Source organism: Meriones unguiculatus, chromosome 1 (assembly GCF_030254825.1).
Source record: "Meriones unguiculatus strain TT.TT164.6M chromosome 1, Bangor_MerUng_6.1, whole genome shotgun sequence".
Classification (NCBI taxonomy): Eukaryota; Metazoa; Chordata; class Mammalia; order Rodentia; family Muridae; genus Meriones; species Meriones unguiculatus.
This window is the reverse complement of record NC_083349.1, coordinates 786,554-806,730: the sequence shown is the minus strand read 5'-3', so window position 1 is coordinate 806,730 and position 20,177 is coordinate 786,554. Positions and strand designations below refer to the sequence as shown.

The window sequence follows — 20,177 nt, the reverse complement described above, 5'->3', positions numbered from 1 at the left end:
CAACACTGGGTGAGAAATCAGTAAAACGCAACAAAGATCTTGTGTTGCCGGAGATCACACTGTTCTTAGGACCAGGGCCAATCTATAGGCTTTGTAAAGTCAGGGCGCAGCGTCTCCACTCTGCTGGGAAAAGGATGTGTAGAAAGATGAGATGAAGGAGGGTCAGGCATGGAGACACATGGACTTTTCCAGATAACAGTGACAGACTCCCAGATATGGAGAGGTGGACGCTTCAGACACGGGGGTGCATTCTAGGTGTGGAAGGTGCAAGAAATTGCCGCAAAAAGGTGGCCTGGCCTTCCACCCTCTCAAGGGATGAATCAAAACAAGGTGGCCCCTTCGTCCCCCGCCCCCCGCCGCCTCCCCCGACCCTTCCTCCTTCTCTCCTGCACCAGGACAGTTGTGTCCCACCCCAGAGCACAACCAATGGCGCGGGAACATGGCCCGGCCAGCCAATTGAACGGCGGCAGCGGCACAGAGATGGCTCCGCCCCCGAAGGGCCGCAGGCCGCTGGCCACTCACGAGGCGGGGCTCTTCGCTGTTTTTGCTGCCCGCCGAGCCCAGCCGAGCTCAGCCGACTCCCTCCCGCCGTAGCCGAGCCTAGCCGAACGCAGCCGAGCCCAGCCGAACTCCTCGACATTCCTGCTGCCGCCGCCCGAGCGCTGCCGAGCGAGCGAGCGAGCTAGCGGCCCCGGCCGCGGAGGAGGCGCCGCCCCAGGGGGAGGAGGTGCCCGCTCTCCGCAGACCGCCCGCGGCAGAGGCCGGCCGGGTCGCGCCCCGGCGGGAGCGGCGGGCGGAGGCTGCGCGGCCCAGGGGGAGGGCCCGCGGAGCGGACGTCGCCCCTGACCGCCTCCCGCCGCCCCCGGCCCGCAGGCTCTCGAGCCTGAGTCGGCACTGAGCATCCCACTGCCCCGGACCCTCCCTTGGGCGCGCACCGGGCTCAACTCAGGTAAGGGGGTTGGGGAGCTCCCGTATGAGCGGGGTGTCGAGATACAGAAATTCTGGACTGAGATGAACAGATAGTGACCCACACAGAGACGGAGACACACAGGTTGGAGGATAGACACAAAGGGAGAGACAAATGCAAGCCGCACAGAACCACCACCGACACCGACCCCATGGGAGAAAGGGAGAAACATGTCCTCGAGGGCAAAGGGACATGCAGTCGTGAAGAGACAGACTGGACGAGAAATGAGACACACACATGAAACACTCAAGACACTCAGGGATAGGGACACAGAGAGACAGGCAGCCACACACCTTCACAGAGGTGGGTTTGCAAAGGCAAGGATGCAGACCCAGAAAGGGATGGAGACACAGGAGGATGTACCTTCAAACACCACACACCTGACTCAGAGAAGCAAAGTCCCGGGAAAAGGCATGCCTAGACGCCCAGCCTTTGATATACAGAACCCACACGTTCCTGCCAGGGCCTCACAAAGTTCCCTCTGTGAGAGCTGGCACCTCTGCAGATCTCCAGGACTGGCTGACTGCAGCCCGCGGAAAAGAGAGGGTGCCCTAGCTACTACAGTGATGGTCATAATCCTCTTCCTTCTGGGCCTTGGGCCACCACAGTCCCGCCCACCAACAGCATGTCAGAAGGCTAGAAGCTTGGTGGGCAGGGCTAGGCCATACCCACCAGTTCCAAGGAGAATGAGCTAGAGGCTGACTGTCTACAGCTTTCCCACGCTGGCTGCACCACAGCACCCAGGTACTGAAGATGGAGGTGCTGGCCTTGTGGGGTACTTGAGCCTGCTGGGACTCAATGCTCTCTGTCTATGGCCAAAGAGGGAAGAGGGGAGCTGTCCCCTTAGGCTTTAGCTCACTTCTTCCTCCTCACCTCCTTCTACTTTCCTCTGTACTTCCTCAGGCTCAGGACTGCAGGTGGCCATCTTCACTGCCCAGAAGTCCTTGTGTGTGGACAGGACAGCCTCCTTGGAAAGTCGGTCAAACCAGAGTTGTGCCTCGGCATGGGCCTTGCCACCAAGGCAGCTCTGCTGTCCATGCTGGCCTGAGGGTGCTGCCTGTCATGGGGGCAGCCATCTCCCAGGGGGCCCTCATCGCCATTGTCTGCAACGGCCTTGTAGGCTTCTTGCTGCTACTGCTTTGGGTCATTCTCTGCTGGGCCTGCCACTCTCGCTCTGCTGACAGCGACTCTCTCTCGGAATCCAGCCCCAACTCCAGCCCCGGCCCCTGTCCTGAGAAGGCGCCACCTCCCCAGAAGCCTAGCCATGAGGGCAGCTACCTGCTGCAGCCCTGAAGGCCCATGGCCTGCCCTGGAGCCCTGGACCTGAGTCGAAGCGAGGAATCTGATCTCAGAATTCAGTCGGCGTGGGGTTCAGAATTTAGAATCCAGTCTGTTTGAAGCTGGACCCAGCAGCCTAGATTGTAGCCAGCCTGGCTCCAACAGAGGCCTGAGTAGCCCTAGAGAAACAGGCCTGGCGTGGGGGGTTAGGAGTTGGTGCTAAGGCCAGGGCCATTCTGGTCTCTGTTCCATCCCAAGGGCCAAGGGCTGAGTTTGCCCTTCCCCCAGGCTCAGCACCTCTGGGCTCTCGAGGTTGGGGAAGCAAACTGGGACCCATGGCAATAATGGGGGGGTGCCCCGGTGGGGCCCCTTCTCCGTTTCTCCCACTGTTTGTTGGATAATAAATGGAACTATGGCTTACACTGAGATTTCTCCTCTTCTTGGGGCCTGCATGGTATAGAAAAGAAATTAAAGGTATGAGATGATCTTCCAAACAGGTTTATTTGTGCAAAGAGGGTATAATGGAGGCTGAGGGTCAAATCATGGAGAAAGGTGGTGTGACCTTAAGAACCAGAATGAGAAAAGTAAACACTGGGACTTGATCAGGGTGAGGTGCATCCTTGGGGCATAGGCACCCTGGCACCCAGGTAGAGGGCTGTAAGATTGGGTTCAAACCATGGGGCAGGGCCTGGGGCCAGACTCTCAGGTTTTGGTTTTTACTTCCCTCACGAGGTTTAGCAGTTTATCCAATTTTGCGATCTCCACAGCTGGACCCTTCTGCACTTCCTGCCCCTTCTTTTCCTGGGGGGAGGGGAAATATCAGTGGAATGGTGAAAGACCTGCTTGACTCTTTTTGGGAGCCACCACTGGCTCCTCTTCCAAACCCACCCTAGCTGTTTCCTGCCCTTGCCCTGCCCAGTGAACACTAGACCCCTGCTGCTCCTGTTCAGTCCTCAGCCCTCGGGTTAGGCAGCTCAGAGGCCCCACTCAGGGCCTGTGAGGAAGATCCAGCTCTAGCTCAGAGGCTGAACAGGAATCAAGGGCTTGATGTGGGCAGGAGTGAGAAAAGGCATTCATCCCAGTCCCTCAGTCGCTGTAGGCTCTGGGAAAGGCAGGAGCTGAATGTCAGGGTCACCCAGGTCCAGCCCTGTGAAGAGGGTATAGGTGTCTGCTGCAGAGAGAAGGGTGTGCACAAGGCCACAGGTCTCCTCAGACCTCCAGGTAGGGAAGCCAGGTTTGCTGTGTCATGGGCACAGGAATGGGGAGAAGCACCAGGAAATCTATGAGGGCAGACAGACTTTTTCACAGGACTCCATGTGGCGGGGACTGTCTCTTAGATCCTGACTTTATGACCCTTGCTCCCACATGCAAAGCATTCTAGTGCTTCAGTGGTAAGTTGGGCCCTGAGAAAATGGAATTTTAGACACAGGTATATTTGGCCCACAGGCTTTCAACTTCTGTAGTAGGCCACATCAGTCAAATTCTCTCTGCTGTCCAGACAATGGGGTGTGAACTGTGCTGAGACAGGCTGGGCACCTGCCATTTCCCGTCTTCCCTCTGTCTGCCACCTGTGCCCACTGTTCGCTGGCACCTGTCCCAGCCACACCTGCTGGGGTATAAGGTAAGGGAAGAGTGCAGAGCCAGTGGGCTTCTTGGTCGCATTCTAGCTGCTGGTCCCACAGAGCACTGATTTCCCCTGGCCTTGACCCCTGCACCAGCTCTCAGCTCTGCTCCCGGAGCCCCTGGCCTATTGATGGTCGGTGCCTTTGCCATCAACCAGCTCGCTGCTCCGCTTGGGAGAAGCACGGAGAGTCATCTTTTTCTCTTTTCCCATTCTTCCTCTGTAATTAATCTGTTGCTCAGCTTTATGCTATCCCATGGTATTTAACGACCTGGTTTTTATGTTCCATTGCTGTCATTACTCCCCTGGACAAGCCCCTTGGCTTTCTGAACCTCACTTCTCCATCTGCACAGGAGTAAGGGAAAGATGGTTCTTGACTCTGATGGCATTCAGGTGTTCCCCAAGAGAGCAGTCTGGGCCTCTGAGGTAAGTCCTCTTGGGAAGGGCAGGAAATCTGAAGCTCCCAGAGGAAGGGCCATAGAAATGCCTAGAGGACTTCCTTTTGTATGAGTCACTTGACTACTGACAGGGTCAGATGGCAATCTCACAGGGGCTTCTAATACTCCCAAGTCTGAGCCCCAGACTGTCCTTGCTCAGATCCTTGGCGATTTAGGTTTCCAGATTCAGACTCAGTTCCTTCAGCGGCAGCTGACCCTTGCTTTGTGAGGAAAGGGACCGATGATAAATCTTGCCTCCCAGCATCACAAAGGATAGGACTCTTTCGTATCTACAGTGCTCAAGGTGTCAGGGCTATGGCCCTCTCCTAAAGAGTGACCATCCTCCCAGGGCTGTCCAGCTCTGCCATCTTAAGCCTGCCCCTCATTAAATTAAGAACAGATTTTATCTGTTCCACAAAATTTGCTGTGTCCTTTCTCCGCACTGAGGCCAAGGAGCAGGGCTCAGCAAAGAGACTTAGACCATGCCTGACTTCCCCCAACCCCCAAAGCCCACCATAGTCTGTGGGCCACAGCTGCTGGTGCTTAGCAGCATTCTGAGTATTTATAGCCGAGTCCACCCCCTCCCCCAGCTGGCTACAATTACTGGCGTCCATACTTCCAGCCTGTACCTCCCTGGCATAGTGGAGAAATAGTTTATGCCGGTATCCAAAGGGTGGTGCCCAGTCTCGGGCTGTGCAGGGACACTTGGGGAAGAAGACTGTACTGAACAAGACAGGCCGCCGACCCTGCCTCGAACTTCAGCATAAGCCTCAAACTGCACCCTGGAGGTTCAATGGTCAGGGCAATTTGGCCAACTCTGGCCCAAATTTGGGCAGAGAGCAAAAAGCCATTTCCACTGTCACATAGTAACTTGGTTCTGTGTTTCTAAGTTGGGTCCTAAGGCTCTGTCTGGACTCTGAAGACCTGTGCTGTAGGGCTTGAGTCTTAACTCTGAACTTGGACTCAGATATAGATGTGAGGTCATTGCTCTGGACTTTGTGTCATACATTTGGGGTCCTTGGGCTCTGTGCAGGGTCTTCTGACCATTAGAGACCCGAGAAACAGAAGGCAGAATTCAGAAGGAGGCCTGCATAGTTGCTGACCTAGTTCCCCAGCTCACAGCTCATTTCCTTCTTCCCTGGGTAGATCTACAGCTTCCAGTTTAGGGACCATTGGAGCTGAAGCTCTGTAAACCCAGCAACGATGCTTCAGCTAAGTCTGGTGACTTGTCACACCCACAACATCCCACACTCCACTAAGCCAATGATGCTTGCCTCCTCCAAGTCTTAAGACCGCTTACTCCTTGGAAATTACTCCCTGGGCCCTACGGGGAACTCATATGCAGGTCAGACTGATCTATTACTTCGCAGACCTTTTTCCCAGCCTCCTCATTCAGGCAGTGACACCCTCCTTACCAGGAACCCTTCATGCCAGAAACTTGAGGTGGACGCTATTACCCCACAACTCTTGATGGCAGCCTGGACTCCCAGAACTCCTACCTTTGGCATCTTTCGCAAGTTGGGAGAGAGCTTGAGACAGGTGACGTGCCCACGTTCATCACCCACAATTATGATGGGGTGAATGGGATTGAACTGCACGTGAGTAATCTTGTTCTTTTTCTTGGCCACCACAGGCTGGTTGCAGATAGCCTCATACTTGTTGACAGCCAAGTCAAACACATGGGCCTATGGAGAGGTTAGTGTCACAGTCTGGTAAGCCAGGCCCTGGCCTCCCATCTTGGGTTTTCTTTGAGCCCTAATGGTCAACACAGCAGAGTGGGAGACAGAAGAAGGGATTTAATGTCAGTTTACTTTCTTCCTATCACTGAGGGAGTGAGGATAAAAAGATTAGAAATAGTAAGTATATGCAGAATAAATGATAAAAGCAGCTATGGGATATATATGACATGAAAGCAGAAGGGAGACTATTTGGGAAAACTATCTGAGGAGACAAGGGGAACAGGTGAGGGGAATGGGAGGCGTGAGAAGCGGATGGATAGGAATAAACTGTGACAGGTATATATGAAGACACTGCGAAGAAACCAAAGTGTTATCAAAGAATCAACAATGACAGCCACCTTTTATCCAGTCTGATATACTTACCGTGTTCCAGGCTCCGGGCAGGAGTGTTACCAGGCTAGACCATCTAATTATACCCCCTCCCAGCCTCTCTGCACTGCAGTTCTATTACCCTTTCTATTTTTTAAATGAGGAGTTGGAAACTATCGGAAGCTGACTTGCTTGTAAGTGGCAGAGCCAGGAGTTTATCCCAGCTAATAAATATAAAGTGCTCTAGGTTTGATGCCTAAGTGCCCAGTAAATGTTTGATACTATCTTTGCCTCATTGGAGTCCAAATGACTATCAGCTCCTGTGGCAACAGCCTCCTACCCAGTTCCCCTGCTTCTGCCTTTGCCTATCTGCAATCTATCCTCCCTGCAGTTCCTAGGCCAGCCTCCTTGGAGCCAGATTCCACGTTTGCCCATGCCTTCATCTCATCGTAAGCCCTCTCCCTTCAGCTCACTGTGGCCCAGGCATATTGCCTCAGTTCTTAGGAATGAGCCTGAAGAGCTCCTTCCCACCTCCTAATATTGTTCTCACTGTGGAATGTTCCTTACCTCATCTTCATAATGCCAGTCCTGCAGGGTGTGGTGGTGCACACCTTTAATCCCAGCACTCAGGAGGCAGAGGCAGGGGGATCTCTAAGAGATGGAGGCCAGCTTGGTTTATGTAAGAGAACAGGTAGAGCTACCTAATAGAGAGACCCTTGTCAAAGAGAGAGAGGAAGGAAGGAAGGAAGGAAGGAAGGAAGGAAGGAAGGAAGGAAGGAAGGAAGGAAAGGAAGGAAGGCTGGTGCTTGTCATTCAGCTCTCAGTTTGAGTTTCACCTCTTCAAAAAAGCCGAAGAAACCCCACCACCACCATCACCACCAGCACCAGCACCGTCCATCCGTCCATCCATCCATCCATCCATCCATCCATCCATCCCACCACCACCCCGCCATCCTGGCCTGCTGGCCCTTGCCATGTAATCCAGACTGTGTTTAAACTTTTGATCCTCTGGTTTCCACCTTCTGCATGCTGGGATTATAGGCATAGGTGTGTCCCACCAAGCCTGGCTTTCTCTGTTTGGTATAACAGCTTCATTGAGATATAATTTACTATAAGGCTTATCCACTTAGCATACTGAAACTATATACTTCTTTGTTTTGATCATATTCATTTATTGAACCATTGTCACAGCAAATTTTAGGGTGACTTCTTCACCCACAAGACAAACTTTTTACTCCATTTTTTTCCTCAACCCTTCTATCAGAGGCAAACACAAATCTACTCTGCATCTCCACAGACTTGTCTCTTGACATGAAGCATACTGGTCAAATCTATTTTAGACTTATATATCCACTCTTTTGTGTCCGGCCTACTTTACTTAGCATAGCTTTCCATGTCCATCGATGTTGTCATATGTTCCTTGTTTGCTGAATATGATCCTTTAGCATTCTATTTGCTGTTCCTGACTGGATGGACACTGGCTTCTTTCATAATTGAAGATTATGAATAATGCTGCTACAATCATTTGCATCCACATACCATCCTCTTTCAGTCCTCTGCTCTAACATGGTGGGAATTTTGATGCCTGTCTTTTGTCTTCTTCTCCATTATAATGTGAACTCCATACTCCACAGATCCTAGCCAGGAACTTAGTACCATGGCAGGCTCTTGGTAACGTGCCCAGGGAATGGGTGGCTGGCTGACATGGGGCTCATGCCTTAATCACTTTAGTATTCTCTTGGGGCTGCAAGTGCTTTTCAAGTTATATCAAATTCCATAAGGAAAACAAGGCTGCACCTAAGGACATTCTCACAAAGAGGTGGCTTTCGAGCCTCAGCCTCTCTCCAGTCACCTCCTCAGAACTGGCTTTGGACCCTTGGGGAGGTGATGACCTGACTACCTTACAGACCAGTGACTGGCCCACAGGCTAGGCACTCTTTAACCCCGTCCCCTAGAGACTTCAAGGAAGACAACTTCTGATGGCCCCTCAGTTCCCCAGAGGGCCTGTTCCTTCCTTGAGGCCCCCTGTGATGAAGGATTCCTCCACACTTCCTTGCCCAGGCCCCATCATCTCCTACTGACCTGGGGTACCATGTGGTGGGCTCCCTAGGAAGGACACCTCTCTGTCTCTGTGGGGTTTCAGCAGGCTGACAAAAGGAGTACTCACCTTCCCATCCGTGGTGACTGCTGCAAACACAGTGGAAGAGTATGGGGCCCAGGCCACATCACCCACGGCTGAGTTGAGGTCATAAATGAACATGGGGGTCCTGCAGTAGCAGAAGGGACAAGCCCATAACCCAGAGGGGTCACAGTGCCCAAGCTGAGGGCAGGGCATGGGGCAGGGCAGGGCCAAGCCAGGCCCCTCACTTGATGGTGTGGTCCCATATCTTCACTGTCCAGTCAGAGCTGCAGGACATGAAAACCTTGGTGTGGAATGGGTTCCAGATCACAGCGTCTACTGCCATGTTGTGAGCATCATACGTGTCCAAGAATTGGCTGGAGTAGGATTTGGAGCACTATGGCAGGGATAAAGGATGGACAACTCAGGAAGGTTGGAATCAGCAGTGAGAGAAACCTTTCCCTGGGGACCCAGCAGGATCAGCACCTGAGTCTGTCCCCCAACTCCTGAAGGAAGAGGAAGCTGTTAAAGATTAAGGTTCAGGCTGGGCATGGAGCCCTGGAGGGTGAAGGGAAATGACTGAGTAAACAAAGGAACTTTTCTCTCCATGGCGGGGTGGGTCTCACGCCCTTGGGGGGTGTGGGGGGGGAAGAGATGGTGGACGCGCCTGGACTGGAGGGAGGGGCCACAGCCTAACCTTGTGTTCATGCCAGAGCCATGGATTCACTGCAGCTCAGACATCATCCAAGCCATAGTAAGCAGCACCCGGCCTCTTCCAGGTAAGAGCAGGTTCTGAGCCAGGATCGGACTCAGATACCCAGATTTCCCCTTCAGTGTCCATGGCCAGCAAGCCCTCCAGGAGAGAGACTGACTAGTCTTTCCTTCCCCCTGCCTCTCTTACACTGCCACTGGGAGTGTTGGAGAGGGGGTGGGGATCTCTTTTGCATTCACACCAGCTCTGGCTGGGCCTCTGGGGCTCCTAGGAGGCTGTCTGTAATTAACATTGTGAGCCTCTGAGCCTAAGAAAAGCTCCCAGCAAAGCTATTTCTGGACGATGGAGGTTCAGAGGGATGTTCACCTACTAACATCGAGACGTGGCAATGAACTGGCTGGGAGGGCTGTGTCCTGCTGGCAGCTGTGCATCTCATATCCATATCCAGAGATCAGCCTGCCTTGAGAGCCCAGTTCCAGTTCAGATCTCCCCCAAATGTCCTAGTTCCCCCAAACCCCTACTCCTATGTCTGTCTCTTAGGAAAGTGGGAAAGAGACTGGTTCAAGTTACTCTCTGCATTCTCATCTTTTCTGATTGTAGCCCTCTTCCTGACACCCAAGTGGACCAAAACATGTCTTCTTGTGTGAAGGTGCCTACTGCTAAGCCTGATGGCCTGAGTTCAAGCTCGGACAACGCCAACAAGCCATCAGCTGCTCTCCATGCGTGTGAGTGTGCCACCACCACAACTAAGGAAATGTTAAAACAAAACTTTTCTTTTAGTTAGAGAAGCCTCTCTTCTGAGCTTGCAGGATGGCACAATGGCTAAAGGTACTTGCCACCAAGCCTGAAGACCCAAGTTAGAGCCCCACCAACTCCCGAAGTTGTCCTGTGACCTCCGCATGCATACTGTGATGAGTGTGTCCATACACCTCTCTCTCTCACACACATACACACACACACACACAAATAACAATTAAAAAAAATTAAATGTTATCCCCCACTCAAAAGAGTACCAGAGCAGTGAGTACTAGATGGTGTCAGAACAGGATTTGTTGAGTGCTATAGCCTCCCAAGGTGCTTAGGTCCTAGTGGCCTTGTGAGGAGCTGACAGGGCAGGCAGTGCTGCCTTACCTTGTAGATTTTCCCCTCCTCTGTTCCCACCAGGAACAAGTAGTCGATCTCTTTGTGGAAGTCAAAGGCGGTGCCACAGCCTTGGAAGAAGAGGGACAGACTTAGGCTGCTTTCCGAGGGAGGCTCCCCCCCAGCTCAGTGTTGGACAGATAGAACTGGGCCGCTGGGAGGGCTGGGCTCAGGCCAGAAAAACAGAAACTGGACCTTAGGCTTGCTTGCCCTAGGCAGTTAGGATCTGTAGACAAGAGTGAGGGCCTGGGTAAACAAGGCAGGAATTGAGTTAAATAGGGTCAGGGTCACAGTAAACAGGGATGGGGGTCTGCAAACAGGGACATGGTCTGTGCAAACAGGGACAGAGTCTGCATAAACAGGGTAGGAATTGAGTAAACAGGGACAGGATCTGGGTAAACAGGGCTTAGATGTGCGTAAACAGGGACGGATCTGTAGAGCAGCACCTGCTCTGCATACACAAGAGCAGGGTCTGCACACAGGAAGCAACCTGCCTGAATAGAGGCTGTGCCAACGGTCAATGGCTCAGCCTTTAGGATTGAGCTTCTCTGTCTTCAGAGTTGCCTCTGTCAACAATCCTAGGGTGCTGGGGCTGAATGGGCCTGTCAGGTGAGGGGTGAGTGCAGAGCTCCTACCCACAGTGTGCAGCTGTAGCCCCTCGGGGTTCTCCGTGGTGCTGCCTTCCACCTTCAGCTTGATGACATCTATATGAACCAGCTCACTCTGCAGTCAGAGGGATGGAGGGATGAAGGAGCAGATTGTCAGGAGTTTGTTTTTGTTTTTGTTTTTGTTTTTTGCCATTTAGCTCCTCCCACTTCCCCTTCATCCCTCCAAGACCCTTTTTGGGAAGCAGGCACCTTTACAAGGGTCCATGATACAATCCGGCCATCGGATGACACAGAAAAGAAGTTAAGGTTGTGGTCCATGTCGTCTTTCTGCCATTTGACCTAAAACACCAAATGCCACATGCTTTGGAACTGTCAGGTGTCAGGTAGGGCTGTCAGCAGGGCTCCCCATGTACCCAACCAGGGCTCAGGTGAAAGTTCTGGGAGCCCACTTTCCAGAACTTCATGACGAGACCTTCCGATGTCATTTCACCCAGCTATGTTTCCAATCTGGGGCCACAGTGGCTGTCAGAACATTGCTTTAAGATGCGTTTGGGTTCTAGCAGTCAAGTTGTGGGAAGACCTCTGGTTGTGGGTTCATTTTCCCCACACAGCCATGACCTGGGAAGGTCAGAGCCCCACAGTTAGTGTTTTGTTGTTGTTGTTGTTTGTTTGTTTGTTTTTACTTATAGAATGGAAGACACGATAACAAGGCATATTGTGAGAAGTACCTGATACACCATATGTAAAATCTTCAGAACACTGCACTTAGTAAATGTTCCAGGAATAGCTAATGGGGCCAGGTATGGTGGTAAACAGTTTCAGCTTGATGACATCTGTGAGAAATGACTCACATCATTCAGAAGACAGGCAAGAGGATCATGAGTTCTAGACTAGCTTGAGCTAAACAGCAAAACCTTGTCACAAAAACAAACAAAAAACTCCAGCTAGCTAATACCCTCATTATTACCATCATCCAAGGAAGGTGGGCTGCAAGTGTCTGTGGGCCTGCTCCCTGCTTAATGGAAGATGGGTGAGGGAAAAGAGCCAACCTCCTCTTCTAGGGTTGGCCTTTTTCTTCAAAGACTACTTTGCTCCTACCTTCAAACTGACACTAGCTCCTGCTCCCAGAATCTTGCTCCTAAATCCCAGATTTGAGCTGCATTTCTCCATCTGCAAATCCGGGTTAATTATCCTGCCCCACCCGTCTTCTCAGGGCTGGAAGCAAACATATGGGAAAGTGTTTTGGAGACAGAGCTGTTGTCTTATGAAGATGACACGCTTGAGGCTCAAGTTTCTGTTGCCAGATGTGGAGGCTTGGCCAAGCCAAGTCCCCGAAAGCTGGGGTGGGGCTGGATGCCCAGAGCTTCCTATCCTCTGACTCCTTCCAGACCCCCCATGCTGGGACCCCTGTCCAGTCCCCTCCATCTGTCACAAGCTGAGGTCCAGAGAGGGAGGCCAAGAACTTAGGCCTGTTGCCTGTAACTGCTGTTGCCTGTAACCGCAGCTGTCACCAATGGCTGTTGGGGGGAGGGTGGTTGGAGTGGGGTGGGGGAAGGGGTTGTCTCTCTCTATCCAGTCCCTAGGCCTGGTGAATCAGATTGGAGCCGCTGCTGCAGGATGGCAGGCTGAGTCCTGCCTGGGCCTGTCTGGGTAGCTGGTTCTTTTGTACTTTCACTGGGAAGCCAGAACGCTGCAGAAGCTGTAAGGCACAATACTGATGATCTGGAGACCACTTCCCCTTCAGTGCAAACATGGTCCCTTTAAAGGGGGGGAGGGGACAGAGGTGTCAAAGGCCAGGCTCTAAGAGGCGCAGGGGAGCTGCAAAGGGAAGTGTTTAATGAGCAGACACTAGCACTCATGGAAATTGTATTTCACACCCCACTTAGCAGCCTCATGCCCAGTGTATGTATGTATGTGTGTGTGTGTGTGTGTGTGTGTGTGTGTGTGTGTGTGTGTGCGTGTACATGCGCACACTCGTGTGCTCCTGGAGAGTGAAGGTGAGAGGTTTACCAACAGGGTCCAGAGAATCAGTGAGGACACAGGGAGCAGCAGTGAGCCCTGCCCTGACTCCTCTCTGCCTTACCTGATTACAGCAGAGCACCAGACCAGTCTCTGCTCATACTCTCTTCCATCCCCTTTCTAGATTGTTGCTGGTTAAGGCTTCACAGTAGGTCTGCAGTGCCCAGGCATCCATGCAGGCTGCCTGGGGAAAGGGCCTGTGCTATGTATGGCATGAGCCTTTCTGAAACCCTGGCTGCACAGTCTTCATGGTTTCCCATGGCCAACAGGACAGACTGTACCAGCCTCGCCTCTGAAGTCAGATACACAGGGCATAATCCCTTTGGGAAGGACCACAGTTCTTTAGGTCTTAGACATCTCATTCAACCAGCCTGGCTTGTCTTTGAGCTCCAGGCTCTCAACAACATACTGCCAGGAGCTATCCCTGTGCTTTCTCTATTAACCTTTGGTCAAACATGCGCCTCTCTGCTCTTTCCCACATCTATTGGTGCCCTGCTGGGGACCCGAAATCCAGACAACACAATACTTGCCTTCTCCATGTCTATTGATGTCCCTGCCCCAAACAACTTTCCATCCTTTGTCCACATGTCCATCTCCACTACCTCTGCCCTTTCTCAGCCTTCAAAGCGTCTCATGCTGTAGCCAGAGCATCTTTCCAAAACACTATAGTAAATGTTATACCTCCACCCAAATCCTCTGAGGATTGGGGCTGTGACTTTTAAACTATGCTTATAGGATGTCTTAGGAACCCTGGGAAGGTACCACAGGAGGCAGCAGAAATGACAACAGGGGACCCTTTAGTAAACAAGGCCCTAGTTTTACTGCAATATCTCTGCTCTCATCTTCTTTGTATTACTCTTTTCTTTGAAACCATTGACCTGCAATGCCCAAGTTAAGCACACTCCCAACTAGGTGCCTGTCCTTCCCCTCCCCATTTCACACATGCTCTAAATAATAATAATAATGGCCATGGGCCACTGTTCTTGAAGCTCTTTATTATTGCATAGTGACATCCTTTAAAATCCAGACCAGGATCTGGGTGTGGTGGTACACACCTTTGATCCCAGAACTCAAGAAGCAGAGGCAGGCAGATCTCTGAGTTAGAGGCCAGCTTGGTTTACAAAGCAAGTCTACAGCCAAGGATACACAGAGAAACCTTCTCCAAAAACTTGAGGCAACTTGAGGCAGAAATCCAACCTTAGATTCTCTCAGACTGGCTCATGACAGTGGCACACATGAAGAGGTGGGGCAGCTTTGGGCCACTGTAGGGAAAGGCCTGAAGCTTTGCCTACCTTGTTAACCCTGCCTAGAGAATACAAATGCAAAAAAGAGGCTTAAGAGCAGACTGCCCACCAGGCTCTCTAGCCACACCCAGAGGGTAATGCAATAAGCCATTCCTATCTGGGAACATGTCTCTTTGGGGTCCAGGAAACTTGTAGACAAGGATCTGAACCAAAGGTCCTGGATGGGTACAGCTATGGCCGCTCAGCGAAGTCTTGGCAGACAGCTAAGGTCTTCCTGATAGAGCTTTTGGGCAGCAGATTCCATCTCAGATCCAGCTCCTGGGCCTCCTAGTTGGTACCTGCTTTTCCAAGCCCCTTGCCCTACCCCAGCCCCTTTCTCGTCCCAAGCATCCCTCCTTCATGGCTCCTGAGTCCACATGCTCTTCCCACCAGGTCCCAGGCTGACCTGCCATACAGGGTCCGTGTGCTTGCCAGACTTGGAGGTGCTGCGGAAGCAGGGCTGTGAATGAGGCTTCTTGAGGTTGTAAATGGCCACATTGCCATCGTAGTAGCCGACGACCACCAGGTAGGGGTGGTCCACGTGCATGTCCAGACACATGATGCCACTCTCGCTGCTGAAGATGTACTCAGGGAAGCTCGGGTTCTTCATGCTGTAGAGCAGCAGCATGCCCCTGCTCTGCTTCATGAAATCATCTGCCCAGGGAGACAGGCACTGCAGCTCAGGGGCTCTGCTCTGCCAGGGGAGCCCCTTGCCTGGGCCCCACCTGGCTGTGCCTGTGAGACAGCGTGAGTGCCTCTCTGGCTTTTCATCCTCTTTGCACCATGAAGTGCAAGTGTAAATTTGGTCCTCCCTGCTCATGGACATATCAATCAGCTGGCAAAGGTGACTAGGACAGTCTGGGCTACAGTCACTCCCTGTTCTTGCTGGGGCACAGAGCAGAGGCTGCAAGCTCAGACAGTTGCTGTTTTAAGAATGTGAGTAGATTTGGGGAAGCGTAGAACGGGCAGCAGGGATTTGGATACCCAGGGTAGAGGCAGCCTGCCATACAGTACATGCCTAGATACTCAAGCTCCTCACAAATCCTCAGCCAAGGACAGGAATTAAGCTTGGACTCATGAGCTATTATCTAACGAGGACTGGTGGTATAGGTCTGTAATCCCAGCTACTCAAGAGCTAAGGCAAGGGGATTGCAGGTTCAAGGCTAGCCCAGGAAATTTAGTTTAGACCTTGTCTCAAAAATTAAAAATGGAGAAGGAAGAGTGAAGAAGGAGAAAGGGGGGAGATACAGGAGAAAAGAGAATGGGGGAAGTAAAAAGAGAAAGGAGATGGAGGAAAAGAAGAGAAGGGAGAAAGAGGAGAGGAAGAAATAGGAGAAAAGAGGATGGGAGAAGGAGGAAGAGAAGAGAAGGGAGAAAGAGGAGGGCCAAAGGAGGGAGGAAGAGGGAGACAAGAGAAAGAGGATGGAGAGGAATAGAAGGAGGAAGAAGAGGAGGAAGAGGAAGGTGAAGAGGAGTATACAAAGCCTAGGTTTCAGTCTTCAAAATTCAGCACAACAAGCAGGGCCGCACAACAAGGCGTGCTGTCGTCTGTGGTCGGCCCGTGGCAGTCACATGTTAGCCTCTCCCTATAATGTTTTTACACCCACAGTTCCCAAGAGCAGCTGTGCCCAGACTTCAAGCAAACCCCAATATCCAGAAATCTCTAGCCAAATAGGCCAGGCTCCCACAGGCCCACTCAGCCCAAATTCAGACCTCACTGATGACAGCAGAGCCCAGCAACGGCCCTCTTCCTTACCTGCCTCCTGTCATCCTACGTCCTAGCGACTATCCTGAAACACAACTATTGAGCAGCACATGGAGCCAGCTCTCATGTCAAATGCTCTTACTGCCAGGCCAGACCTCACAGGCTCCCCAGCCAAGAGGAGGCAGAGCAGGGAAGGTGGAGGACAGATTCGTGTGGTCCTCTATCTCAAACATCCTATCCCCGCAGCGTTTGGCCTTCCCACTTTCCCTGTTCAGGGTTTCCTTCTTTAGCCTAATGCCTGCAGAGCCTGGCCATGTACAGCAAAGTAGCCAGTCCTGAGGTGCACAGTGGTATGAGGAAGACGGGAAGACTAGACATGGTGAGTCATTTATCCCTGTCTCATGTCTAAGGTGTTCCCATATGGTCCCTGGTTTCATGGCATGACCTCAGCCATTCCCATGTACAGCCCAGTTATTGCCACCCCAGAGATTCTGCAAAGACCAAGCCTATGGAAAAGCCCATCTCCCTTTAGTGTGACTAATCCACGCAGGAACCCTCTCTGGGATCCCTTGCATGCAAAGAGGGGCTGCACTGATGGTGCAGGTTTCTAGGGTCTAGTCTGAGCCATGGAGGAGGGCAGTATGGTTTAGTTTTAGGGTTTTATTTGTTTATTTGGTTGGTTGGTTGGTTGGTTGGTTTTGTTCTTTTAAGACAGGGTTTCTCTGTGCAGTCCTGGCTGTCCTAGAACTTACTCTGTAGACCAGGTTGGCCTTGAACTCACAGATCTGCCTGCCTCTGCCTCCAGAGTGCTGGGATTAAAGGCATGCACCACTGCGCCCAGCAGTGAAAAGTATCCTAGAGAAAGCAAGCTTGTGTACCTCAGGATCCCCATGTAACAGGGCCCAAGACCTTAGCATACCTGATTCCACGGTGGAAGTATCACTCAGGCTATAAAACTCAGCAGATAGACAGCAACACCAGCCAAAATGAAAACGAAGGCTTAATCCATCAAAGTCCATAGTTTTGGGAAAGTCTCAAAATGTACTAATCTTGCAGTTTTAGCTTCTGTGGTTCTGCTTCTGGCTAAACGTTCTTGTTAACTGAAGTATGTCAATCCACATGGCTTTTGTGCTTAAAAGCTCACTCTAAGAAAGGCTCAGGGCTGCACTGGAATCCTGAACACTCAGTGTCGTCACTGGCCAAATTTTTTTATTGGCTTAACCATATCCAAGCAGTCTTCTCTGGTAGTACGCCACAATACTCTGAAGCCATAGCCACAGCAGAGGACACTCCCTTGAAGTAAATGGGTGTGTGTGTATCTGGGGGAGCTGGCACTACCTCCATCTGTGAGCTCCTAGGTGGCGCCCTAGGAGTTCTCCAAGGGAAGAGAGCTAGAGCTGGCCAAGGCCACTGCCATTCTCGAAGGGCTAAAACTGGTTACTCCAGTGCCTTTTGTTCATCAAGCAGACCCTGAAACTTGATCTGCCTCTCCCTCCCTCCTACCCTTTCACTCCTGGTTCGCCCTGCAAAGTCAGAGACAGTATCTGTTAGGCCCTCTAGCTGGCTACTAGCCAGAGGTGACCTACTGGGGCTTCTGACTCCAATCTGTTCTTTACACTGGCCAAGACTGACAAAGGGCAAGAGACAGACAGGTTAGAGGGAGAAGGAGAGGCTGCAGCTGAGTGTTATACGCTGGGCCTGGCCCCTTGAATGGGCAGTGGTGATAAGCTACTTTCTCAAGGCAAACCCCTGGCTCCTGTAGACACCCACAGTATTCATGACCAGGTAGGCCAGAAAAGGAGGGTAGGTGGCCCTAAGCTGCTTAGTAACTCTGAATGGAAAACAGTTCTGATCCATCTGCTGAGCCACTGGTACTGGAAGCCTGAATTATGGCTTCATGATTTTATAGATGAAGAAACAGTCTCAGAGGGGAGAAACAATCTACCTATATGCATAAAACATATCACATGTCATCCTTTAGTAGCTGAAATGATCTTTCTCTGCTAATCTGCTCTCTAAAATTATTTTCACTTGTTCATTTGTTTCTGTTTGTTTCTGTATGTATTTACTTATATGTATGGAGATACTCACATGCCAGTACATGCATGTGGAAGTCAGAGGACAATTTGTAGGAGTCCTCTCTCTCCTTCTACTCTGAGTTCCAGGAGTCAAGCTTGGTTTGTCAGGTGACAGGCATCTGTCTGTACCTGCTGAGCCATATCTCTAGCCCTGGTCATTTGGTATTTATGTGGAAGTGAACAGAGGGGGCCAAACCACCCCAACAGGATGGCAGTCACAGGCAAAGCCAACACAAGCTTCAGGTTCTATGCTAGACAGTGCATAAGGCACAGGGCAGTCAGACACGGAAAAGGGAATGGCTGTGCAGAGAGAAGCAGATGTCGTGAATAAGGTACAATGGACAACCAGCCACACTAGTGTGGCAGCCACATGCATGCTGGGATTCAGTCACACTCTATCTACTGGATTTAGTGCACTCTGTTACTTTCAAGGATACCCAGTGAGATATCACAGTCCCAACCCCTAACCACCCCACATGACATCATCACTGTATCTTTTAGAAATCCTTAAATGACAACATTGTTACTCAAGCCACCAATGGTCCACATGTGACACCATCTGTTGGTGTAATACTGCCCAATCATCCAAAAATCTTAGTATGAGGTCACCAGCCAGGGCACCAGAAGCCTGATAATGTCACTGTTCAGCCACCCAACATCCTAAGTACACCACTAGCCAGGTCAGCAGTAGTCCCAGTGTGACACTAGGATCTGGTGCCTCTGGTACCAATTGGTCTCTGGGAGTCCCCTCCCTTCACCTTTGCATAACAAGACTCTAGTTTGGGGCCAGTGAAGAAATTCTAGAGTCCTCCAGACTATAGGATTTCAGGAAGTGCATGTGGTTGGGTATAACAGAAAGAGAAACAGGGAGGGAAAAGGCCCAGGAGTGAGAAAGTCTGCTAGTCTAGATAGTTTCTGGGAATCCTTCTAGAACATTCAGCTACTAGGGCTCCATCTTCTGAGACTGTGCTCTTCCCCACCATCAGTATAAAGAATGAGAAGACTACGGGCAAGTATGAAGCACATCGCAGCTCATTCTCTCTGGAGTTTGTTTCCTGCTAATTCTACTCTACTGCATCATCACTACAGCCTTCCTGACTCTCAACAATGATCCACAAGGGTTGGGGTAGGAGAATCATCTCCTCTTGACAGAAAGTTAGTGGCAGTTCTTGTAAAACCACCATCTGGGGAAGTGGATGGAGGAAGAAGAGAGAGAGGTAAGCAGAGAGAGGGAGAGAGAGAGAGGAAGAGAGAGACTCTTTCTGAGGACTGAATCTAGGCAAGTAGTATAGCACTGAGCCTAGCCTTCTACTTTTTAGTTTTGAAGCAGTAGTCTCACTAAGTTTCCCTGCCTAGCCTTGAACTTATTCTGTAGCCCAAGCAGGCCATGAACTTGCAATCCTGCTTCAGCCTCCGGAGTAGCTGGAATTACATGTCTAGACCACTAGGTCTGGCTTCATGTACATGTCTTAATTCTACCATAGACCAAAGCTCTGACTGTCCTCAGCTTCCGCTCCGGGAGCCGGGCAGAATACTAGCCAATGAGCAAGCTAGATCAACTCCTTTTTTTGTTTTTAATCTTTATTTTATGTACATTAGCATGAAGGTATTAGGTCCCTTGGAATGGGCATTACAGACAGTTGTAAGCTGCCATGTGGGTGCTGGGAATTGAACCCATGTCCTTTGGAAGAGCTGACAGTGCTTAACCACTGAGCCATCTCTCCAGCCCAATCAACGTCTTCTTAACTGGAATCTGTCATGGGGCCTCAGACCCACAACTGCCAGTCCTGTCTGGTGCGGTTCTCAATTATGGGAGTGGGCACTGTAGAGCATCCTGACTGCAGAAGGACTAGTCAGGACTTAAGGAGAGCAAGGCAGGTGGAGGGCATGTTGGGGCAGAGCTTGAGCCAGGTCAGCGGTCAGCAGGACATAGATGCTGACCGGAGAGACAGGGTACCGTGCCAGCCATAGCCAGCAGGCTTCTCCTCACACTGTGGCATCCTAACTGAGGCCAGCCTAGGACTGGTTCCAAGGCAGCAGCTGTTTGATGACTCCCTTATTAAGTCATGCAAGAGGCACTTGGAGGGGGCGTGGAATAGGCAGAATAATGACCCCCCCACAAATGTCCACATCCTAATCCCTAGATCCTATAAATATGTCAC

The 20,177-nt window shown here is 51.3% G+C and overlaps 2 protein-coding genes across 3 annotated transcripts in view; one reads left to right on the top strand and one right to left on the bottom strand.

Moving 5' to 3' along the window:
- The first annotated feature begins 570 nt into the window (after positions 1 to 570).
- On the top strand, positions 571 to 2,671 carry Enho (energy homeostasis associated). Of its 2 annotated transcripts, none has more exons than XM_021634481.2 (2): positions 571 to 949; positions 1,871 to 2,671. In XM_021634481.2, the coding sequence occupies exon 2, from the start codon at positions 2,030 to 2,032 to the stop codon at positions 2,258 to 2,260; it is 231 nt and encodes a 76-aa protein (XP_021490156.1). In that variant the 5' UTR covers positions 571 to 949; positions 1,871 to 2,029; the 3' UTR covers positions 2,261 to 2,671. The 2 variants fall into 2 exon arrangements, with proteins under 2 accessions (XP_021490156.1, XP_021490157.1); XM_021634482.2 differs by lacking the exon at positions 571 to 949 and adding an exon at positions 1,504 to 1,711.
- The window catches only part of Dnai1 (dynein axonemal intermediate chain 1), a 67,049-nt gene continuing 49,363 nt past the window's right edge, over positions 2,492 to 20,177 (bottom strand). Inside the window, exons 13-20 of the mRNA XM_021634426.2 lie at positions 14,639 to 14,886; positions 11,180 to 11,269; positions 10,958 to 11,045; positions 10,314 to 10,393; positions 8,719 to 8,867; positions 8,519 to 8,618; positions 5,803 to 5,988; positions 2,492 to 3,046 (exon numbers count right to left, since the gene is read on the bottom strand). Of these exons, the coding sequence (XP_021490101.1) occupies positions 2,948 to 3,046; positions 5,803 to 5,988; positions 8,519 to 8,618; positions 8,719 to 8,867; positions 10,314 to 10,393; positions 10,958 to 11,045; positions 11,180 to 11,269; positions 14,639 to 14,886 (1,040 nt within the window). The 3' untranslated portion in view covers positions 2,492 to 2,947. The remainder of the gene's footprint in view (positions 3,047 to 5,802; positions 5,989 to 8,518; positions 8,619 to 8,718; positions 8,868 to 10,313; positions 10,394 to 10,957; positions 11,046 to 11,179; positions 11,270 to 14,638; positions 14,887 to 20,177) is intronic.